The 22,591-nt window shown below is 41.7% G+C and overlaps 1 protein-coding gene across 1 annotated transcript in view; it reads left to right on the plus strand.

The window, feature by feature from the left end:
• Positions 1 to 2,024: 2,024 nt before the first annotated feature.
• LOC310988296 (sphingosine kinase 1-like) overlaps positions 2,025 to 22,591 on the plus strand; it is a gene marked incomplete at both ends in the record, with an annotated part of 39,980 nt that continues 19,413 nt past the window's right edge. The window contains 2 exons of the mRNA XM_083974841.1: positions 2,025 to 2,451; positions 21,788 to 21,937. Of these exons, the coding sequence (XP_083830967.1) occupies positions 2,025 to 2,451; positions 21,788 to 21,937 (577 nt within the window). The remainder of the gene's footprint in view (positions 2,452 to 21,787; positions 21,938 to 22,591) is intronic.

Here is a 22,591-nt window from a genome sequence, read left to right on the forward strand (position 1 = left end):
TCTTACTTGTGATATTCCATTTCATCTCAAAAATACATTATCATTTTTCTTCTTTTCTTCTGTCCTTTCAGTTCCAGCAACTGAACACAATGGACAGACTTCATTTTCTCTCAGACCAGCCTAACAAAACACAGATAAATGTGGCAGCACAATAAAATACTAAGGTGCTTAACAGCTGAACATGAGAGCAAGAGTAACCACCAATGCCATGCTTCTCAAAACTCAGGCCAAGTTCCCAAACTTTCTTTATTCTTTATTCGGGGGGGACAAAAACAAGGATCAAGTCTCTTATCGCTTGATTCAAGCCCACTGCACGAGTCAGCGACAGGAAAATGAATGCTGACTTGGGACTTATACTTTCAAGTGGTCTGTCCAGGAAGCTGTGGAGGTGGGATTCAACCACAGAGGCTAGTGGTTCTTAACCTTTTTTGGCTCATGACCCCATTTTGACATCACAAATTTCTGGTGACCCCGGGCCGCCAGCTCAGATATTTTTATATGCTTCATTTTATTTGAACTTGATTTATATTCGAGAAAGTGAAAGTATAGAATACAGTTGTTTAAGATTGTGTGTGGTGTTTTTAATCATAATATTAAAAAGAATAATAATTAGGCTAGTTATTTTTTTTTTTTTTTAATGAATAGACATTTCAGGCAACCCCATTTGAATTCCAGGTGACCCCACGTGGGGTCCCGGCCCCAAGGTTGAAAAACACTGGACACTGACCTGGCAGCAGAAGCTATGGAGACAGGCTCAAAGGATGAAGATTGTCAAGTGGTGGTGGGTTGCAGATGCTTCATTGTGAGTTCAACCCCAAGAGCCAGAGCAACTCAATCAAAGCCCTGGGCAAACACATAAGAAAAGAGCAGTCACTGGCTGAGGATGAAGAGGAAGCCACCTGTGAGACAAACTCAGGGCTGATCATCCTGCAGTGGGCTGCAGTGTTACTGTATTTCACCCGGAGAGACACAACTGCTGGCGTGTGGCAATGGCAGCGCCATCTGGTGGTCATTCAACAAGTAAACTGATGACTACTGAGGGATAGTAATAAATGCTACTTAGTAAATGTTGCAGAAAAAGGAATCTATGTAGCACTCACAGCCACAGCCGTTCTGCCTCTACATTAACCCATGCTATGAACTTCTCAGGCCTAATCAACAGCTACCTCAGGTCTCACTTCAAGAAGACAAGACAGTTTACATCCACATATACATAAATGTTACATGCCTTCATTTCATGATCTTCTGTGGTAATTTCCAATGCAGTAAAAAAAAAAAAAAAAAGTGTAGTTGAGTTGTAGTTGTAGTTAGTTTTTAAATAATATGACGATTCTTATTATATATGCAATGGTCGGATGTGACCATCAGGGGGCAGCACACTACCTCTTTTGGGAAGGCAGTTTAACGTGCAGCAGTAAAGTTCCCCGTAAACTGCAGCGCGGTGGAAATGCGTCAAGCTACAAAGAGACACACAATAACCCAGTGAATATGTACGCCCTTAGAAATAAATGCGTGGAATGCTCTTAACATGACTTCAGAGTAAAACCATAGCAACAATCACAAACAAAAATTTACAAAGTTTACAACGGTCGGACAAACAGTAGGCCAGGTGCTGCTGGTTTTCTATAACTTTGTTAATTTCATAATTAGCCTAACTGAATCCAGCTGCTGTCCTGTGTGACACAGGCTGATTATAGGCTATGCCAGAATACAGACGAATTAGTAGGATGGGTTGTGCCATTAATTAAATGCCTAACCCTGCATACACGTGACAAAAAATACATTGAGTCACGTAAAATACAAACCTAGTGTCAGCTCGGAGTAACTAATGCGCGGGTCTTGTGGCTCTTATTTTGAAACGTCACCGGATGTGGTGTGTTACATTTCGTGTCTTCTGACACCGGTCCGAGCAGCAGAGTGTCAGTCGCAGTCTCACCCTCTCCACTTTACTCGCATCATTGAGGCGGGCAGCGATGTGAGAGTGTGGCTGCGTCCCGGTCTCTCCAATCCGGCTCCCGCTCAGGATGGATCAGAGGAGAGCAGAACCGGACAGTAACACCGGCAACAGCCCGGTTACACTATACGGGGAGTTCACGTTCACTGGTAACCGCAAAGTGAGGTGCGCCGTGAGCCTGACCGAAAGGGAGCTCGTTATCCAGAGGCTCACGTCCGCACCTGTCGGGCGGAGCAAGGTGGTGCTCAGCCTGCGGGACTGTGTCGGCTGCCGGGCGTACTACCGGGAGGATGACACCGCGGACCCGGCGGCGTACTTATCGGTCTACTTCTACCCGCTGAAGCGCCGGTGGATGAGCTCCGGGGTGTCGCGGCAGAGAGCGGAGCACTGCTTCCGACTCGGCGCGCTGCAGGACCCGCGCGCCAACCTGGAGGAGGCGGAGAAGTGGGCTCGCGCTGTCCGAGAGCGCGCTGGTCGGCAACCGTATCTAAGAGACGGTGAGTGTTCGTTAGCAACGGGATGCAAAGTTTACTGTCCTTGAACAAACACAGGTGTGATCCATGTTGAGTTCAGTGAGAGAACAGCCTTTAAGTTTTCACAGTGATGATGATGATGATGATGATGACACAACTGTTTCCTGGACACAGATCATGGCACGATGGAGCACGTGCTATCACATCTGTTCACATCTGTTCAGTGTGAACGTGAAAAAGAAACAAATATGAGTTAAGATCAGCCCAATTTCATTGGGAAAATGCTGCTAAACCGAGCTGTTTTCTCAACTCTCTGTTCAGTGCTGATCACCAGAAAATTAAAGTTTCGAATTGGTTTGCAACTAACCCCAAACTCAGATATTCAGTTGGTCTTTTAAGCCTATTAGCTACTCCAGTGTATAATGTGTTTTAAAACTAATAAGCCCATCAAAATCGTTGTCAATTATCTGTGGGTGAACTTATTTTCAGTACATTTCAGTTGCAGTTTCATAGCCTATACTGACTTGAGGAAATGACCTGGCATCCCCCCTTAATCTGAATAAGTACATAGCCTACAGTAACTGTATTAGGCCCTACAAAGTAACCTATACACTGTAGCTACTCAAACTACAGGTGCCAACGGGTGTTTAGATGTAAACATGATTGGACTCATGCAGGGAAAGGGGGGATACACAACAAGTCACATTGAGCATTTCATGTTTCTGCCATCTCATTGCTATTTGCAGGTCTACTCGTAATGAAAAAGACAAGTGAGTTTAAGGTCATTACTTAGTCATTTGATACTATAACATTTAGTTTGCCTTAGTCAGGTGATTTAAACACCTGTCAACCGTTCCTAGCCTACATCATTTAATAATTGAAACCATAATGGTTGGGATGGTGATATTTTCTTGTCAAGTTTTCCTGAAGTTAATTTTACCTCATTACTATTTAAATAACTAATATTACCCCTTGCTTTTCTCTGTGCAGAACTAGTTTCTTCTCACAGTATCGACTGTGCCTTTGCTGGAGGCTTACTGTTACATTACCTACCCCTACTGATATACTACCGAAATAAATAAAACAGGTGGGCAGGTCTGATATCCAGTCACATTTTTTATTTATCCCTTATTTAACCAGGAGGTCTCTTGAGATATAGTATCTCTTTTACCAAGGGTGTCACTTATTAATAAGAACATTCATCATTAATTTGCAATATCTGAGATCTCAGAGGCATTAAATAGATTAAACTCAGCTACCATAAGGAATCTTATTTTTGAATGTAATGTTAGAGTGATGGATATCAAGGCAGTGTTTCCAGATGAAGTTTATCCTAACTCCAGGGTGGATAACAAGACACTGCATTACAGCAGGTTCTCAGCAGATTCTGAGGACATGAGGGATAATCCTTCTAGATGATCTGGCCTACTAGCTGTGAGAAAAAGGAGAAAGAATTTAACTAAAGTAAACAGGAAGTTTACCAAGAGCGGCTTTAAAGATGAAAAAGGTGCATTTTTGGTCCAGTCCATTCAGTTATTTTATATAAATGACAGTAGCCTACTTCTTTTTCCAACATTCATGATGATGGCAAGAGGACGATTTGCTGCAAACTGAAAGCATTTCTTCAAATATTTACAAAACTTATCAGTGTGAGTAAGGAAAAAAATATTAATCATCGAGCCAGATGTGCATAGTTTCTGGATGAAATCATAAAGGTGAAGTTTCAGCTGGGGTGTGTAAATCAGTAACATCCTGATTTAAACAAGGATGGACTAAATACCTGTACAGTGAACACAGATGCATGATAAACCTGAGGTAATATTCCTGCTTCCCAGAGTTCATATCACATCAAGAGGTATGTGCTGTATAGAGCTGTATCCTTGTCTCTTATCAGCTCTGCTTTGTCATAGGATATTTTATCTTTTCACACGCTGCCTATATGAATAAAACAATAGGACTGACGTGGTGTGGAGAGTCACATTTCAGTAACTCCAGTCTGGAAATAAACCGTGTTAGCATACAAGACACCTGAGAAACATGGGACAGTATTACCGCTATTGAGTTCATGTAATGCTAAGGGGTACAACCACTCCACTGGGAAATGTCCTGTAACTGGAGATTTCTAAAGATAAGAAATCTCATTATTTGTCGTCCTCACCAAGCTGTCCTGGCTGAATGAAAAAACCAAAACGCAATTCTTCGCCTGACACAAACTTTCTCCCCCACACAGCAATGGTTTCACTGGTACACTGTGACCCAGATAGCATTTCCTCATTTGCACAAAATTATTTTTAACAAGACAAAATATGCTGTGATTCTATCCACCCTGTCATTGTCAGAAGAAGAAACAGCAGACATTTGGTAACCCTAGACGGTATTATCTGCTTTGAAACATATTGTGATTCAGCTGCCTGGAGCTTAACCTGAGACAATGAACAAATAAGTTTTCCACAAGAACACAGGTGTCTCCGTGGCTTCACCTGTTCTGTAGTCAGGAATGTAGTGCACCTCTACCTCCGTCCAGCTACTCAGACTGAAACCAACTTTTTTGCTTTGGAAAACCTGCTGTATCTGGAGTCTTTTTTGCATCCACATCTTTTTTTTTTAAATTTAATCCTCATAGGAATGCAAAGAGGAACATTGGAAACAGGAGCTGAGGCAATCTTCATTAAAACTGGGCTTAGACCACGGCAATTTTGATCCAACATAAGGCCTGCTCACCCCTCCAATATTTAGAGAAGTCTGCTCCTGCTCCTTGGTCAGTAACAATATTCATCCCAGATCACGGTGCACAGATTCAGTTTTAAACTGACAAACTGCTCTCAGACTCATAGTTATGAGTTAAAATCAAGATAATTATGATTTTCTTGATGTTTAATAAATCCTTGAGAGTGTTGCCAAGTAACAATAAATATTCTAGTCCCATAGGCTAACTTCAGCTAGCATATCACGGTTGTGTGTGACGTAAGGTTAGCACATTAATTCTTGGACTCTGGAAATGCTGGGCAAAAATACATATACTGTAGGCGTGGCTGCCGAAATATCACATTCATGCTGCAGAGGTCTGTGGTATCTCTGGAATGTGGCAGCATGATTTCTGTCTAAAAAGCAGTCTTCAGTAAGTTACTCATTATGCCAGAGGCCTTGGGAACCATACTAAATCATGTTCAGGGGCTCTGCATCCCAAACCATTAGTCTAAATGAGGTCAGTGCTGCCTATCTGACCTCCCCATCAATACTGGTTGGTGTGTCATTTACTCACAGAATTATTCAGAGAGCCTCAATTTTCTCCAGATCCATTTACCTCTGACAGGTTGAGGCCTGCTGAGTGACAACAGTGTCCAGGTCTAAACAGTGCCTGAATGAAAACCCTTATTCCTAAAGAAATATTCCTAAATGTATATAGACCAATACCATCCTCCTAATCGTTCCTTGAATATTTGGTTGCCAGAAACAGGTGTCGGCCATGTTGGCGCATTATCTAATAGATAACATAACAATGTCAAGCTGTAAGATAAAAGCTTCTCTGCTTCTCTGTTGATAGCATCAGTTCTAGTTTGCATGATAATGATAATTTATCCAAGCATCTGTTGTGGCTCTATCAGACAGGCTGTCAGTTGGCCTCATGGTTTGCTAGCGCAAAGCATGAAAACATTTTACTGTAGCAGTTTTCATCAACCCTGTACATGCTTTATTCCTGAGTTATTGGGCTATTTTTTTTTTATCTTCAATGATGTGAAAATGGTTTGTGTTTTGTCATTAGCTGTCTGTTCTGGCTCTGCTGTTTTAGGTGTGCTCATGTGAAACTGAAGACATAAAATGACCGGAGGTTACACTTCAACCCTGCAGGTCCGTTATCTGCCTGATCTGCCTTATGTGTCACAGCTCTCATTCAGGTTCCACATACATTTCATCCCTCCTCTGATAATTACAATTGACAATTCAGATACATGGTCAAGTATTTCCTAAACAGTATTGATCTGAGGCTGTCAATGAATGGATTCAATGCAGCTGTGGACATATCATTATCTTGAGTGATGAGGTGAGAGTTGCAAGTACTGATTAAATCAGTCACTCTCTAGGTTGTCATCTGGCTTGAGCACTTGGTTGGCTGCCACTTCCCAGTGACTGTATGTTGAAGCCGTTACCTGATAATGAGAATCAATGACTTGTGGTTATCTAAACCATCGGATTAGTGTTTCACTTTGTTACAAAGTGTATCTGGGTCAAGTGCAGTGACATTTTCATAGCCTATGATATTACCATTCAGATGAGTATCCACTGTGACATTTTGAGTAAATTTGTGGCTGTCTAATAGGTTAATGAATTCAGCACCAGTATGAGCAGTATCAGTACCACTATGAATTTGAATGACCAGCCCAGAGGGGGGAAGGACATTCAGGAAGGGCCACTCGATGCGAGATTCGAACCAGGGCCGCCTGCAGTGAGGACTGTAGCCTCAACACATGGGGCGGCTGCTCTACCAACTGAGCTAAACACCACCCCAACCAGGCCCCTTTTCTAAAATCATTCTCTAACATGTGTTAGCCTGAGTTGATTTTAGGAGCCCCAGGGTCTTATAAAACACATAATATAAACTATTAAGCACAATCCAATCCCCTCTATTGTTGTGTCTATTTGAATTGTAAGTTATATTGTACCGAAGCCACAATTATTTCAAACCAAGGTTTTCTCAGTCACCACAGCACTCGTTGCTGCTGTTTGCTTTTAGGCAGTGGACACTAAGTAAAATTGGGTTTGGCCTAATTGAGTGAAATCATGCTGATTGGCTTTTATTGGTACACTGGGCTGAAGTTGAGTTTTTTTTTTTTTCCAAGCAGGGCTCCTATTTCCCACCAGACACGGTGTAAATGGCAGATTCTTGGAGGAGAGACTGGTCCGTGCTCCATCTCTCTTCTATGACAGTTCTGGCTCCATGGCAGTCTTGCTGCATATTTTAAATACAGCAAGCTGGAAGTGTGTTTTACAACCTACAGTGTTTTTTAATTTTTATCTAAATAGTAATGATAATATGTTTTCTTTTTTAAAAATAATAAAAGCGCCCAAGGTCACAAATACAAATCAAACATTTAGAACATTAAACAAGAAGAGAAGCAGCAGCAATGAATAAATGAATAAATACAATGTGTTGTGATCTCGAGGGAGAACAGTCCAGTGGTTATGGACAGCTGCACTAAAGGCCCTGTCACCCAAAGTGCTGAGCCTGGAGAGTAAAGAGTAGATGGTTATCAGAGGAATGTAGCGACTGAGTAGGTTAAAAGGGATGAAGAAGACTGGAAAGGAAGGGAAGTGCTGAGCCACAGAGAGATTTGTAAATGAGAAGTACTTTAAAATGAATGCAGGATACATCTGGGAGCCAGTGAAGTGCTGAGGGGTGGAGGGTGATGAGCTTCCAGGAGTGACAGAGCTCCTGCAGCAGATTTCAAGACAAGTCCTTTTAACCCCTGAGTGGAAACGCCAAGAAAAGTAGCATTGCAGTGGTCAAATTTGGCAGGTAATGAAGACATGGGTGAGAGTCTCTGCAACAGGTGAGGCATCTGAGGCATTGGATAATCGTAATGGTTTAAACAGTCTGGATGGTGTCAAAATGTCATTGGGTTTGGTGTGAATAAATGGTTGTGTGTCGTCAGCATAGCAGTGGAAGTTGAGGCCATGTTGTTGAATTGTGGATGATATTAGGCCCAGTCCCCTTGTCCACCCACAGACTCAGAATTTGTGGCACATTCCTGGTAAGTCCATATGTCAGCATTTCTGCAAACTTTGCTTGAGGGAATTACCCAAAGTTCAAGGATATCACCGCAGGATGCCTGGAGGAATAAAATATGTTAAATAACTACTAAAATCATATTAAATAAGATAGAAGAAGAATGGTTACAAACAAGCAGAAAACTGTTGTTCCAAAAGCCACTACAGGATAAATACAGGAGTACCAGGAGTAGATTAGACTATACAGGTAGATAGAAGTAGATTATTAGTATTTTGGTAGGTACATCTCTGTGCTGTTTTAGTCTAAACGCAGATTGAACCTTTTCCCATACGTCAGTTACACACTGATCATTAACTGAGGATGAAGCTGGAAAACAGAGGGGAGATGTTGCGCTAAATACTCGCCGTGTCCCAGGCGAAAGCAACTGGATTTAGTTATTTGTCTATTTGTCTCATCCAAGAGGCTTCATCAGTTCATATACGGTACGCATCTGACCAGGCTGGGACTGGTCCAACTATCTGGTGTGGAGACTCACTATTTAACCTCTCAGACACCACCTATCTCCAATTTACAATGCTGCCCTTTCATCCCTTCCCAGGAGACTCAACCATCTAGCCTCAAAGAATACAAGAGGTTAAATAGTGAGTCTCCACACCAGATAGTTGGACCAGTCCCAGCCTGGTCAGATGCGTACATGAACTGATGAAGCCTCTTGGATGAGAGGTGAAACGTCTTCCTAGACAAATAACTAAATCCAGTTGCTTTCGATTTAACCTCCTTTGAAAAAAAAAAAAAAGTCCCAGGCTAAGAATTTTCGTAGTCGAAGCTGATTGCCTTTAGTCGACTAATCGTCAAATCATGTTGTTTATCCATCATTGATTCATGATCTCATCAAAACTTGTAAGTCCCATCGTTGTGTGGGTGTCACATGTGCATCAGTGCTCGTAGCTGGTTCAGGGGTCGAGTGTCACAGCACCATGGACAGCGCTGTTTATTGTGTGTAGTAGGTGTATGCAAGGGGGTGGATCTGACTACACGCAGGCGTAGCTCACAGTCGGCCATATGAGGACGGGCAACTTGCTCTGACTCTGGCTGCAGAACAGTGCAGTAGATGTGATCCAGTCATCTGCACTAAAAAAACGATTCATAACTCTGTGAAAAATAAATCAATATGTAGCTATTACTTTAACTATTTGCATAATGTCACTAAAATGTTACTTTTACAAAAAAATATATATTATTAAAATTATCCGTGATTCTAAATATGCTGCATCATAACTGCATAAACGTTCATAAAAATCAAACCGTTTTGAAATCGGACAAAAACTGAGTAAGTTGTGGTCATTATAGCAGAACATGCACCATAGGCTTAATGCTCTGAGGGAGAGAGTTGCCCGTTCCAAGATGGCCGCCGTACTGGCTACGCCGTGTCTTTGGGAAACAGCTGGGGGTGAGTCATCTAGTTCTTATATATATCTATGGGTGTATGTGCATGTGCGTGGATACAGGTGCTCCACAATCGATAGACAGAGAACATGTCGCTCAGTTTAATCTTGTAGCCTAAATAAAACCTGAGGCCCAAATTCAATTTTCCCTCTATTGAAGGGAAATTACCTGAAGTGAAACAGGCAGAGAGAGACATAGGTGGTTCCCTCCCGACCCAGAAACTTCTCTCTCCCTCTGACCCTCTCAGTGTTCCTGGACCTCCTCTTGGATGTTTGTATCAAATAGTTTATATTTATATTTATTTTATATATTTTATTTTAAGAAATCCTTTGTAAAATCAGATGTTCAGCAGCAGTGAGCACCCCCAGATAGGCACAATGTTACGGTCTTTTTTGCGTCGATTCGACAGTGAGATTGGCAGTCGAATCAGACAGAATCAGTTGAATCCACTTTAACGAATTGCCGACTATTCGGCATCACCCCTCCTGATTCACAGCAGAGCTTTCTAGTGTCAGCTACTGGAAATTGTTAAACTTGTTTAAGTATTGTATAGACAGTGAGAGATAAATTAGATTATTTATTATCTTTAAAGGGACAACGAGGAGTTTCTATTTGGTTATAAAAAAGTCTCATGTTAATGTGGATGAATCTACGCTACCCACACTTGTTAATGGCTCCATTTTCAATAAATATATCGTTTTGTCTCTATAGTTATTTTATTATTTTAATTAGTGGCCGAAACGCTGGTCGGCTCGCCCAGCGTTTCCTTACTTTGGGTTTCGTGGACGCTGCCCGGCGAGTCATGGGAATAACGCCGCCGAATCGCCATTTATGGTCGGAACTACGACGGTATGTGATCGTCTTCGAACCTCCGACTTTCATTGTTGATGAATGAAAACATTCTCGGCAAGACGTCCATCTTGCGCCGGTCCAAGAATTTCACCGTGCGCGCGGAGGCTCATGGTAAATGTAGTATGAAAACACTTCCCTTTCCAAAACTCCTCGTTGTCCCTTTAACCTTCTGGCAATAATGGCAGTGGCCCAGTTTAGAGCTTCCTTTTGGCTTGATGATCTCTCAAGGGTAGGTGTGTGCATAGTTTAGCAGGTTTCCTGACGATGGAGTGATATGGCAGAAGGACGGACTGTGTGATCTGTATGGATTCAGGTACCTGAGAGGAGGTCACTATATTTAGAGACCAGGTCATCGGTTGATGAGTTTGCATCGAGCATGACTAATCATTTTGTGGCACCATGGTCCTGACTTGTATCTCCATTATCTGTAGGACAGAGAAATGAGTCACAGATTGATGACACAAGGTCTTTATCAGTTTATTTCATATCGTGAGTGGGTGAAGGACAGATATTCCTGACTTTTCTGTTTTCTCTGTCACTCACTGTAGTCAAAGTTGTGTTTGTGTTTAAGGTGGGGACAGGTGGGGGGTAGTCCCTGGAAGGCGGTAGTGTTGTTATCAGTCGTCCTCAGTTCAGGGTGTTTAGTGTGTGGAGACATAGCAGGTGCCACTTGTTCCATTTCATAAGTTTGTTTTCGCAGTCAGAGCACGGTCAGACTTTTCATCATCTCAGCATGGGATTGTGTTTGTAGTTTTCTCATCCTCCATTATCCAGCACATGATGGAGATTCAGCTACAGCTGTTAGCTTCCTTCTAAATTACTTTCCTGTGGGACCTTGATTATCATTATTATGTAATTGCACTGTAAGTGTAGACCAAACAGAGATTCTTATCCTCTGTAACTCAACCAAGATGTGGCTGTTTGAGGTTGTCCTGCAGTGACACCGTGAGTTTAATATTTGTTGTAAATAGTTTCTGGATCATGTCCCGTGCCAAAGCACTAGAACTGAATAAGGCTGTTATTAAAAATGTGAAACCATGGAAACGGCAGTGATGGTAAGTCAGAAACAAAGCACCTTATGCAGCGTCCTCAGGGGGACAGGCTCCTTTTGGCAGCAAAATCCAGGCTCCTCTCACAGTCAGTGCTATTACTAAGACATTATCTCTGGCCTAGACAGAGTTGAAACTGGGACGATGATCGGGAGCTACTGTATGTTACACACACATTTAAAAAGTGGAAGCAAAAAAATATCAGTTGAATTATGTGATCATCTCTTTTACAGATCTAGAGCCCCTGTTCACATGTTTTTATATCCATGCATTACATCAATATATCAGTAAGTTTTGACCAATACGTTTTTTTATTCAGTTTTGCCACACCACTGAGACTGAGTGACCATGAGTGAAAATGTTAAAGCCCCTGTACAGACTTTTCATTTAGTGTTGATTTTGGTGGCCCCTGTGGACGAAAGTGGCGGAATGAAGACTGCATTTCCCACTGTCCTGAAGACGTTTGTCTGGTCGGCGCGTGTAGATTTGTTTTGGAAACGTCCGAAAGAACTTTTTTTTTTTTTTTTTAGCAGCGTAATGTATCTATTCGTATCGTTTCGTCAGTAGTCCGACCCAACCATGCCTTCCAAAGTAGACTACTTAGAAATAGCGTATCTTCACACTGATGGGCTCATTTGCTGTTGTAGGTAACAGAGACACATCAGCAGAAACCACAGACTTTTGCATATCCAGTTAAAAGCTCCGTACAGGGGCTTTAAATATTTGGGTCAATTTGGTTTTTAATTTTTACCAGTTTCTCACTGTCACTGTCCTCGACAAAATAGAATCTTCAAACTTCACCCCACGAGACGTCTTTAGCAATTGTGATATTTTGAAGCTTGACCTCACTGATATGAAAAAGTGCAACACTTCAATAGCAGAGGAAAATACGACCAGAATACCTTGATTGGCTGTTTGAGATTGTGGTGAGATTTGATTGGTGAACACCTTAAAGCAGAAGTGAGTGATATATTTGTGTTAATATAAGTCTTAAATAGTTATATCTTCCGACAGCAATCACTTACATAGAGTGTTTGGTCTGAAACACGGGTCTCTCAGTCCCTCTGCTCTGCTCTGAGCCGAAGAGAAAACATTTATCGTATCCTACAGTTTTTATCCAATGAGGAGAGAGAACGGCATGCAGGGCTGTGTGTGCAGCCAAGGAACGCCGTGAATGTGGTGACGTAGCGACGAGGACTGTTATGGTGCGTTCAAGGAAACTCGTATTTTTCCGACCGTGAAGTGGTACCAGTTCAATCTGGTACGAGTTCACCGATCGGAAGTTACGAGTGGCCGTTATAGTGACTTTCACCGGTAAAACAGGTCGGAAAAACACGAGTGGGTTGCCTGGAACGCTACAAAGTCGTAAGTTGTGACTTGAAGCTGTAATTTACGATTTCAAAAGCCTGCCTGGAACGCAGCATTAGCGAAAACGACCGGATCACTCACTTCTGCTTTAAGTGATCTGATTACGAGGGATGAGGTGAGAAAACGAGAGTGTAGTGAATCGAAGCAGAATTGAGATCATCATCCTAAATTAAACTTATGCTGCTAAGTTTCATGACAAAGCGCACGCAGCAAAGTGTCGGTCTGTGCGTCTCTGGAATTTGCTGCAGAGGATCCGGGAGCTCAGGTTGGATGAGGTCCTGGTGAAATTGTTAGCTGGTGGTTGAGATGCTGTTATTATAACAAAGGGTGACCTGTGGAATTCAAGTCCTAGAAACTGTTTTCAGCTCTTATACCCAGTTTCATGGATATAAGAGCGCTAAAATCCAGTACATGTACTCTGACTTATAAACCTGCCTGCGGTTGTGTGACAGTGATAAACAGGAGTTTGGCTTAATGGCTGCAACTGTTCCCATAAAGGATCACGCCCATGTGATTTCATCATCCTGATTTTAAGCAGATGAGAATGATGATGAAACTTCCTGTTTGTTCATAATGATGGGTTAGGCTGCTATAGAAGTAAATGAAAAAGGGAATGTGACATTTCACACTCGCAGCCCCATACATATTTTTGTCTGGAATACTACTGTAAAGATGTGTGTGTAGCTGCAGCCGTGTCCCTGAGGACTCCTCCTTATTGGACATGCGCTGTGATGGAGCGTGATGTGCTGTCGAGACATACTCAGGAGCTCTCTCTTCCTCCGGGGGCTCCCAGCAGCTCCATGTCTGTGCTGACAGTGTCCGGCCCTGTCTGTCTTACCGAGAACAAAAATACAAACGATGGAGGATGCCATAGAAGTTTTTCAAAAATACAGTTCAAGTAATACACTATTGGTGTTTTTCAGATCCTGTTTGTTGGAACACAGTATGTCCATCTCAAACTGGAGGAGGTACATTATAGCACAAAAGGACTCACCCACTTTGCTATTCTCAGAAACGGCCTCGAAAGTCATTCTGTGACACGCCGACAACAACAACAACCACAAATTGACCATTCAGCCTACAGTGCAGCTGGTTCAGCTCAGAGAAAGTCAGTCTTTGCCTGGTAGAAGAACATGTGGTTGTGGTTTTTTTTATGGTGGGAAGTCCATTTCCTCCATACGCCTGCAGTTATTGCATTTTTTAATGTATATGACTGTATAAACGTTTTCTCCAGAGTTTGCAGGAAATCCATGTTTTCCTCTATTTTTTTTGTTAAGAAGCGACTAATAGCTGCAGGATAAACATATAGTCAAACCTAATGCCATCTGAGGTGATGTTAATGAAGAATAAAGTTCCAGTTCTGCTTAAAAGAAAACGTACAGCAAACCTTGCATTAGTGGAAATGTTAAGTGGCGCACTTTTGGAAAGTTTTTGCTTTGGAGTTTGTTTTCATGCAGCAGCTCAACCTCCCCTCCCTAATCTGACCCTGCAGCCCAAAATACCCGTACGCACATCGTTGCACAGAGTGACAGGCGGTGGTTAGATCCTCTCCCATCTCAAGCACAAAGCTGAGGATACTGTAGCGACAGCTCCATGACAGACAGCACAGGAAGATTTTAATAAAAACCTCAATGTTGTAAACTCTACCTTTCTTTATATAGATCCACAGCAGGCTAACCACTAGCACCTCCTTCTCCTCCCCCCCTTCCACACCCTTTGTGGTTCTGGCTCAGCAAAAAATTTGCTGCTGTGCTCGAGCAGCTTCCACTCTTTGATTTACAGACAACATTACGGACAAGAGTTATCACCTCGCTGCACCGTGAATGTTACTGCAGCGAGGAGCTGTGAGAGGAGGCAAGGTTTCTTTAGAGGTAAAATCTGTGGTTAGACCATCGCTCCCTAATAAAAACAAAACTTAACGCCTTAATTGATAGATGGTCCTTTCAGAGATTTCAGTGTTTTTTGACACATGTGGAAACTGGCAAAACAGAGATACATGACTTATGATCAGATGAGAAACTAAATTGTTGTTCTCTGAAAATAAAACAAAACAATAAGAACAAAACAAGAAAAAAAGCAGTGAGAGAAACATTTCTCAAGCTCACTTAATCTGACTTTTTTTTTTTTTATGTAAATTTTTTTGGCTTTTTTGCCTTTATTCGATACACAGTATACTGTAGATAGACAGGAAAGGGGGAATGACATGCAGGAAAGGTCTGCCCGACGTGGGATTCGAACCAGGGACGCCTGCGTTGAGGATTGTAGCCTCTACATGGGGCAGCTGCTTTAACCACTGCGCCACGCACCGCCCCAAGACTTTTTTTATGTCATTGTTTTTCATACTTTGTACTGTAAATGGTCTCTGAGTATAGAAAAATATACATGAGCAGCCTGTCATCCCGAATTTTACCTAAAACTACAAGCTACGTGTGCATAGACTTACAAGAATTTGTGCATGTTTAATCAAACTAACAACATTCAAACATGATAAAAATTTGTGTTTACATCCAGTCTAATGCACGTTGATTCAAATTTGGATTTGGATCCGAGCCTTGTGATGCTCCAAATAAAGCATGTTACTTTGAATGACATGACATTAGAGCTTAAGATCATCCTGAAGGGAACCTCTAATCATGACGGATACACCCCAGACTTTGTGCTGTATCTCTAAATTGCTGTCGTGAGGTTACAGCTGGTATGTGGTTAACTACAGTATGCTCTCAGAGCTCGGTTTAGAGGCAAAGCATTGTGCTGCTACCAAATGACAATCACATATCTGCTTGAAGAGACATTTTCAGGAAATCAGCACAGCTGGCTGGATGCAGAAGCTTAAAGATAAAAGATGACGAATGAAGAAAAACACCCAGTAGTTTAAGTTGTATCCTGCAGTATTTAAACAGACTTTGTGGTTTCAGTCTCTAAGTTTACACATTTTATTTCACTCAGACATCAGTTCTCAGCTTTAGCCACTGATCTGAGTTAAGATGTCTTGTTTTGTGATGATATCCTAGTTTTGTTTGGTGCAATGCATCAGACTACATGAGGCACAACCATGGCATGCCAGAGAGTATGCAGCTTTTGCCGTCAGCTGGGCTGTGACAAAAACTAACATTCAGTAGATGGTGATTGAATTTATCTGTCATATTACATGAGACAGGGAGAGTATGAGTACCAGGTCAAATACATGTTAATCCATTTAATCCCTTTAATGTGGAAACTGGATTCTCTCCTAATGGGTGTTTGTCAAGGCTTAGAGCCCACACCACCACTGCAGAAATAGTGGGACTCAGACCTGTTGGTGGTTAGGTTAGACTTCTGTCACCATGATTTGTTAATAAAAAATAATAAAAAGAATTAAGTTTCATTCGAGAAGGATGAAATTTCAGTCTTGTGCCCGTGTCCTGTACAGACTCAAGGAAGCAAACAGCACGAAACCACAAGGTGCCATGAATGTGCCACAAACAGTGCCAAACCCTGTACGCTGCACACATCCGTTCACAGGTGCCAGCTGTGACCATATGTGATTTCTGACTCATTACAAACAGGTATTCTGGTTTGGTTCTCACTGTCTCCCCCTCCTCAGTGATGAAACAGCAAAACAACCTGTTTTCAATGGCAGTAAGAAGCAGTAGGTTTCTGCTGTTTCTATGTTGAAACATCCATCTACAGTGCGTCTTCCTAGTTGAATGTGAGTGTGAAGGAAGACGCGTCATGGTGCTGCATTTGAGCAATGTTGGCAAAATGACAAATCTGTTTTCCAAGATTGTGCAAGTAGTCCTGCCCACTGTTATGTACATAGTGTGACCTTTGACCTCTGTGTTTCTCCTTAAACATCACTGAGTGTTCTCATGTCAGGATTATTGTCTAGTCATCGACATTTCACCCTCGTTTACGTTTATCGCTTGATCGTGATTAATGCTTTGTCATGTTTACTGGTGAAAAGAGGCAGATTTTAAGGAAGTGGAGCCAGACACCAGTGTGACAGACTGACGTACACACAGGTCATCACAATGAGTCAGCGTGAGTCGTCAAGCGGTGATTGTGCTGTAGATAGAAGGGGGCACCATGTAAGGTCATGGAGGGATAAGAGTGACTGCATTTTACTCTTGTAAAACCTAAGAGGTATTGACCTCAATTAATAAAAAATATTTTTTGTGTAAATAGAAGTTCATAATTAAACCTTCATCTCTGCCTGTTTATAAAAGCTCTCATTCTCGTTGAATGTACTGGCAAATCGTCATAGAAAGCTAAGAAGGTTGACTACTCTCAAAAGTCAGACTCAGACAACTTTATTAATCCCACCAGGGGCAATTGGCTTCAGCAGCTTGCATATTGGCACAGTACACACAATAAATACATAGGGAACAAGTTAGAGTAAATAAATAGAATAGAATGCCAAAGAATACAGTGTCTTTATTCAACTTGATCAAGGATTAAGTTGAACAAAGTGAATAAATACATAGGTTGCACATAAGTCTGCACAAATTAATGAATGCAGAAATAAAAAAAAGTCAAAGTAAAAAGATTTAATAGACAGTAGATGTGACTACAAGAGTGTCGAGAGTGCCGATTCGTCCAGGAGCAACTCTGAGATTGGTTGCAGACAAAGCACCTGTGAACCAGTCAAGGCAGTAACAGCAGATCTACACAATCCACCACACTGGTACAACCAATCTGTTTTTAGACTGAGGACGGTCCGCCTACATGGTCACAGAAATAGAAATTAAAAGATAATTACCTAACCAAAAGATAATGAATCACTAAAATGTTTTCATTTTTGCATTTATTTGTGTTTTTATACCTCTGTTGTTTTTTTTGTCATTCATAATAAGCTATTCTAAGCTGAAAAATGTGTTTTTTCCTGCTCTTGGGTTTCTCCCTTTCATTTAAGTTGTCATTTCCTACGTCGAGTACCTCAGTAGTAATTATTCCATTGAGATCTGGGACGGTCCCCTGCTTTTGGTTTGAAGCGAACAGATGAGACGTCTCGCTGTCACGGATCAAGTGGAAGTGGTTGCAATGAGGGGCAGAGCTTTGTTGCTGTAGCTTTGCTGTTGTTTTGTGTTGATGTGCCTCGGCTGATGTACTAGGTGAGGATGGTGATTCAGTGATCTAATCTCCAGCAGTGTCATCAGCTTTATCACTCAATCCAAGACCTTCATTGACGTTTTTTCCAGAATTGTTTTGTCTAGGTAATCATGCTGTTTGTCTCTCTGTCATCCTTGTTTGTCATAATCTTTGGTTCAATTAACACACTGATAACGTAACCAACCAGAAACAGAGTGTTGTCACCAGACTGAAGTGTCCGTGACCTTATATGTTCATCATCAGCAACTTGACTATCAGAAAATAAATAAAATTGGAAAATATAGCAGCATGCTGGGAGATGTGTGCATGGAGATCGGAGAGAATTGTAACAGGAGCTTTATCTTTGTTCCTGTTGATTTTTAGTGTCCCTAATTAGACATGTGTCATAGTTTGGCTCAGTGCCATGACGCTGCTGCAGCCGAGCTAATGATAGAGGAGGAAACCCAGAGCGCGGAGAGGCGAGAGACGAGGGATGAAAGATAGTGCCCTCTGGAATGTTTTGAGAAGGGGAGGGGTGGCACACAGGAAATGGCATGGAGTTGAAATTAGACAATGTCGGTCTGTTGTGTGGGTGGTGGGGGCACACGGAGACAGCAACAGCAAGGTCAGGGCCCTCGGTGCCAGCCGTCATGCCAGTTGATTCATGAGGGGTCCTCGCTGGCTTTCCCTCGGGAGCACAGTCGTTATGGTTTTGAGATGACTCCTTGGAAAGTGGCTGCAACTCTATAAACCTGTCTGAGTCATATACAAGGAAATGTGAAGCTCTATTTATGCAATGTAAAAAGTATACATTATGCACATTGGGGAGCCTACCATTGCTCTTTTTAATTTAGTACTTAATTTCTGCAATTTCTGGAAGCAAAACTATTGAACTTTTCAAGTGACCGGAGACCTTAGAGGTGCACTGGATCAAAAACTGTTGGCTCTGTCCCATCCACTATTGTGCACTTGTACAGAGATTTATTAATGTTTCATTCTCAGATCTTCAGCATTTTCTCAAGACCAAACTGTTTACAAAATGAGTATAAATGACCGACAGTGTGTGTGTGTGTATATATATATATATATATATATATATATATATGCAGCACCATGAGATAAGCCACACACCCACATGGTCGTGTCTGTGTTTTTATTGGACACTGATGTGAACAACATGATGTCATGTCAGACCACACCCATTTAGTTCCTTTTCCAACTTCCCCCAGAGATTAGGAGCTCCTGTCACCCTGAAACAGAAAGTGATCGAAAGAATTGATACAAAGTGATAAAAGAAAGTTGAGTAACTGTGTCGAGTCAAATCTGCTGGTTGTGTGATTATTTTCTCCAAACTTCACCTTTTAAAGAATGTAAAGAAACTTAATAAGAGGAAAAAAGAATAAGGTTGCTACATATCTCAGTGTAATTCATTACACCTACACTTAAACAGGCTTAACACCTGCAAGACTGAGGAGGAGGTTTCCTCAGGTCACACACATGAAAGGAGTTTGAGGTTCATTGATGCGTGTGAACATATTTCTGACCTGACTCACTTCATTCCAGCAGCATCACCTCAACCAGAGTGAATTAAAAGGAAACCTGACAATTAGATTTTGAACCAGTTAGAAATTCTTATCCCAGGAGCGTCTGTACGTCAGTTCTCCCTGCCCGTCGTTACTCATTTAGCAGCTGTCAGACTTGTTTGGATGGTTCGCCTCCCTCCTCTACCCGCGCAACGTTTTGATCTCTGAAAAGATCCAGCAGACTGCAACACAAAATGAGATCAGTCTCCAAGAGGAATATCACTGCAGGATTTTTGCTTATGGGGTCGTAGTTTGTTTTGTTTTGCATGTGCACGTGTGTGTTTATGTACCCTGTATATATGTGTGTGTGTGTGTGTGTGTGTGTGTGTGTGTGTTGTGACAAGGTGTGAAAAAAATGTGTTTGGTGGAGCATGTCGTTTCTACAACAGAGAGGACTTTGTGTACCTACCTGTGAAATCGTCCCTCAGCTGCAGTGTGTCTAATACAGCTGACGGCTTCTTGTCACACTTCTGTCCTCTTTGGTTTTACTTGTTTCCCAGCTGAACTTCTAGAAAATCATTCTATTAGAGGAAAGGGGGATAAGAGAAGACTAATAAGTTCTTTGCTCCTCCAGGAGTCTGACATGGAGTCATTTTCCCTTTACCTTTCTCCTCCTCTGGAGCACATTGTGATCGTCATCCTCTTACTATATCGATGTCTGTTTAGAAAACCTCCCATTCGTCAAATATCGTTAAATATCAAATTATTTAATATTTTGGACTTCGTACACTTGAAGCGATAGATTAATCCTTTACAGATGCTGTGGGAGATAAGGCCAAAACCACTTCCTCTCTTCTCCAGCCCCATGCTGTGCCTCCTAGAGTGGTTTTAAAAGACAGATGATCTTAGTTTGTAAGATCTCTATAACCTCATTTAAACCCTATGAAATCTGTTTGATCCCTAACATATTTTGAACACTAGTTAGCATCAGCCCTGCTGCTTCTGTTCTCGTCCATTTTAGATGCAAGTTAAGTTTAGAGCCCACTGAGCTCTGTTTTTTGTGTGAACCCACAAATCTCCTGTCAATTCTATGTGCGTTACATGTGTGCATTATTTTACACCACATGAAAGTGCATGTGGATTCTTGCAGCAGCAAATATGATATGATGATGAGTGTGCAAGATATGATTGAAAACTTAAATACATTCAACACATCAACTATGCACTAAATACAAAAAACAACAACTTGTTTTCATGAACAGGTTCAAATGATTACGCAATCAGAGAGCAAACTGTGACATGCAGATCCCTCCCAATAAATAATTCACACATGTGCAGAACACCTAAATCTACAATCTAAGCTGCATTCCCTCTAAAACCTAAATGCATGGGTTTACATTGCAGTACAGCATCATCATAACCTCATGTGCCCCTTGTGTGTCCCTGTGTTGGACCGCAGTGGTTTATTTCTTTTTCAGAACCAATAATCCCTCCCTCCTCCTTTACAGGAGCCTTGCCAAAGCCTGTGAGTCCAATGTGTCTGTCCATCATGATATATCCCAGGTCACAGATTCCCCCACCTCGTCTGTAGAAATGTTCAGCGCTGCAGCTCAGTCCTCAGTGTCCATCATCAACCTACTCCCAAAGTGTTTTAGAAAACCAAGCTGTGTTTTCTGATTTATTTCTTACATAATGTAAATGAGAACTGGTTTCTGTAACTTGGGCTGGGAATCAAGCAAAAGGCAAAGATTGTGACGGAGCGGCTCTGTCATGCACAGCGCAGAGAGACACGTTCATTCTCTGTTGTTAATCAGTTCCTCTTGTGCAACCAAGGGTACACACTTGGTAGACTACCTTCATTCATCTGGACTCATCTCATGTTGTGCGTTTTTGTTTTTTGTTTTTTGGTCACCTTGGGACAGTAATTCACAAGAAAAAACTTTTGCCAACTATGCCTTAAACATTTTTTTCCTCACAGTTTGAAACTGAACGTCCCCGTGACACAGGGGAAGCACTGCATTGCAGGACTGTACAAAAGTCAAGATAAAAAAGAAAATTAATCATTGGTTCATATTTTTGGTTTCTATGAATGAATCCAAAATCATGTCAAAACAATATTGAAGTTTGAGGATTGAAAGTTTCCAAAACGGAACAATCATCTGGTGCAATAGTCATATCCCACGCTGCATTTTCATTTCTTCCTGTTGTTCCTGCTGAGATTTGAGTGGTTGTTCAGAAATAAGACTCGTTCAAGAGCTCATAGAGTAACTCAGACAACATTTAGGTACCTTTGTCCTCTCATCTCATCTTTGTCTTTTCTGTCACAGGCGTGTTGATGGACGAGTTGTCACGGCCGTGTCACATGATGCTGCTGGTGAATCCACAGAGCGGGAAAGGACAGGCGCTCACCCTCTACAACAACCACATCCAACGGATGCTCAACGAGGCCGGTGTCCCGCACACTCTGGTTATCACTGGTGAGTTGAAGGCACAAGTCCACACCACACACAGATACACAGGCTAAGAATATCAACATAATTACACAACTTGCAATGGGGAGTAAATAATAATTTATTCAAGAGAGATTAGCTGAACCTCTTCATTTTTTTTTTTTTACACGTAGGGCCTATCTTTATTGATTTTTTGACTTGGTACTGTACATCATTCGTCCAAAAAATATTTTGTTACATCTTTCTAGTCTTTAAACAACTTCCCTCCCTCCCCCCAACCCTGAACTTGGAGCCATCAGTTATGTACAGTACACCTGCATGTCAGTAAAAGTGAATACATAATCAACTAAAATAAATAGGTGAGAGTGAGAGAAAAAAAAGGAAAAAAGAAAGAAACATACATACACTGAACTGAATTTTAAGATTTAAAAGAGGTGCAATTGTTATGATAGTAGTAGTGTAATAATGGGCTCTATGCACAGCTTCACCACTTCTTGAATTTAAGGCAGGTCCTTCATTTCCTGTCTTACATTATTGGACAAACTGATTAATCCAGGTGTGTCCGACCATTGTGACTACTCAGACACACCTGGATTAATCAGGGTGTCCAATAATGTAAGACAGGAAATGAAGGACCTGCCTTACATTCAGGAAGTGGTGGAGCTGTGCATAGAGCCCATT

This window comes from Trachurus trachurus, assembly GCF_905171665.1.
Source record: "Trachurus trachurus genome assembly, chromosome: 1".
Lineage (NCBI taxonomy): Eukaryota > Metazoa > Chordata > Actinopteri > Carangiformes > Carangidae > Trachurus > Trachurus trachurus.